Here is a 648-nt window from a genome sequence, read left to right as displayed (position 1 = left end):
CTTGGGAGCCTGGGGACCCGGGAGCCTGGGAGCCTGGGAGCCTGGGAGCCTGGGGACCCGGGAGCCTGGGAGCCTGGGAGCCTGGGGGCCTGGGAGCCTGGGGGCCTGGGAGCCTGGGAGCTTGGGAGCCTGGGGGCCTGGGAGCCTGGGAGCCTGGGAGCTTGGGAGCCTGGGGGCCTGGGAGCTTGGGAGCCTGGGAGCCTGGGGGCCTGGGGGCCTGGGAGCCTGGGGGCCTGGGAGCCTGGGAGCCTGGGAGCTTCGGAGCCTGGGGGCCTGGGAGCTTGAGAGCTTGGGAGCCTGGGGGCCTGGGAGCCTGGGGGCCTGGGAGCCGGGGGCCTGGAAGCCTGGAAGCTGGGAGCCTGGGGGCCTGGGAGCCTGGGAGCCTGGGGGCCTGGGGGCCTGGGAGCCTGGGGACCCGGGAGCCTGGGAGCCTGGGAGCCTGGGGGCCTGGGAGCTTGGGAGCCTGGGGGCCTGGGAGCCTGGGGGCCTGGGAGCCTGGGGGCCTGGGAGCCTGGGGGCCTGGGAGCCTGGGAGCCTGGGGGCCTGGGAGCCTGGGGGCCTGGGAGCTTGGGAGCCTGGGAGCTTGGGAGCCTGGGGGCCTGGGAGTCTGGGGGCCTGGGAGCCTGGGGGCCTGGGAGCCTGGGGGCC

The 648-nt window shown here is 77.3% G+C and overlaps 1 protein-coding gene across 1 annotated transcript; it reads left to right on the top strand.

Moving 5' to 3' along the window:
* Nucleotides 1-454: 454 nt before the first annotated feature.
* VOLCADRAFT_70412 (uncharacterized protein) lies at nt 455-634 on the top strand (the record flags this gene model as incomplete). The annotated part of the gene is made up of 1 exon (XM_002959085.1): nt 455-634. A coding segment is annotated over one exon (180 nt), but the record flags the coding sequence as incomplete, so codon positions are not given.
* Between the last annotated feature and the right edge of the window lie 14 nt (nt 635-648).

Source organism: Volvox carteri, assembly GCF_000143455.1.
Source record: "Volvox carteri f. nagariensis unplaced genomic scaffold VOLCAscaffold_123, whole genome shotgun sequence".
In the NCBI taxonomy this organism is placed as follows: domain Eukaryota; kingdom Viridiplantae; phylum Chlorophyta; class Chlorophyceae; order Chlamydomonadales; family Volvocaceae; genus Volvox; species Volvox carteri.
Note: the sequence above shows the minus strand (reverse complement) of the source record. Positions and strands in the feature narration are given on the sequence as shown.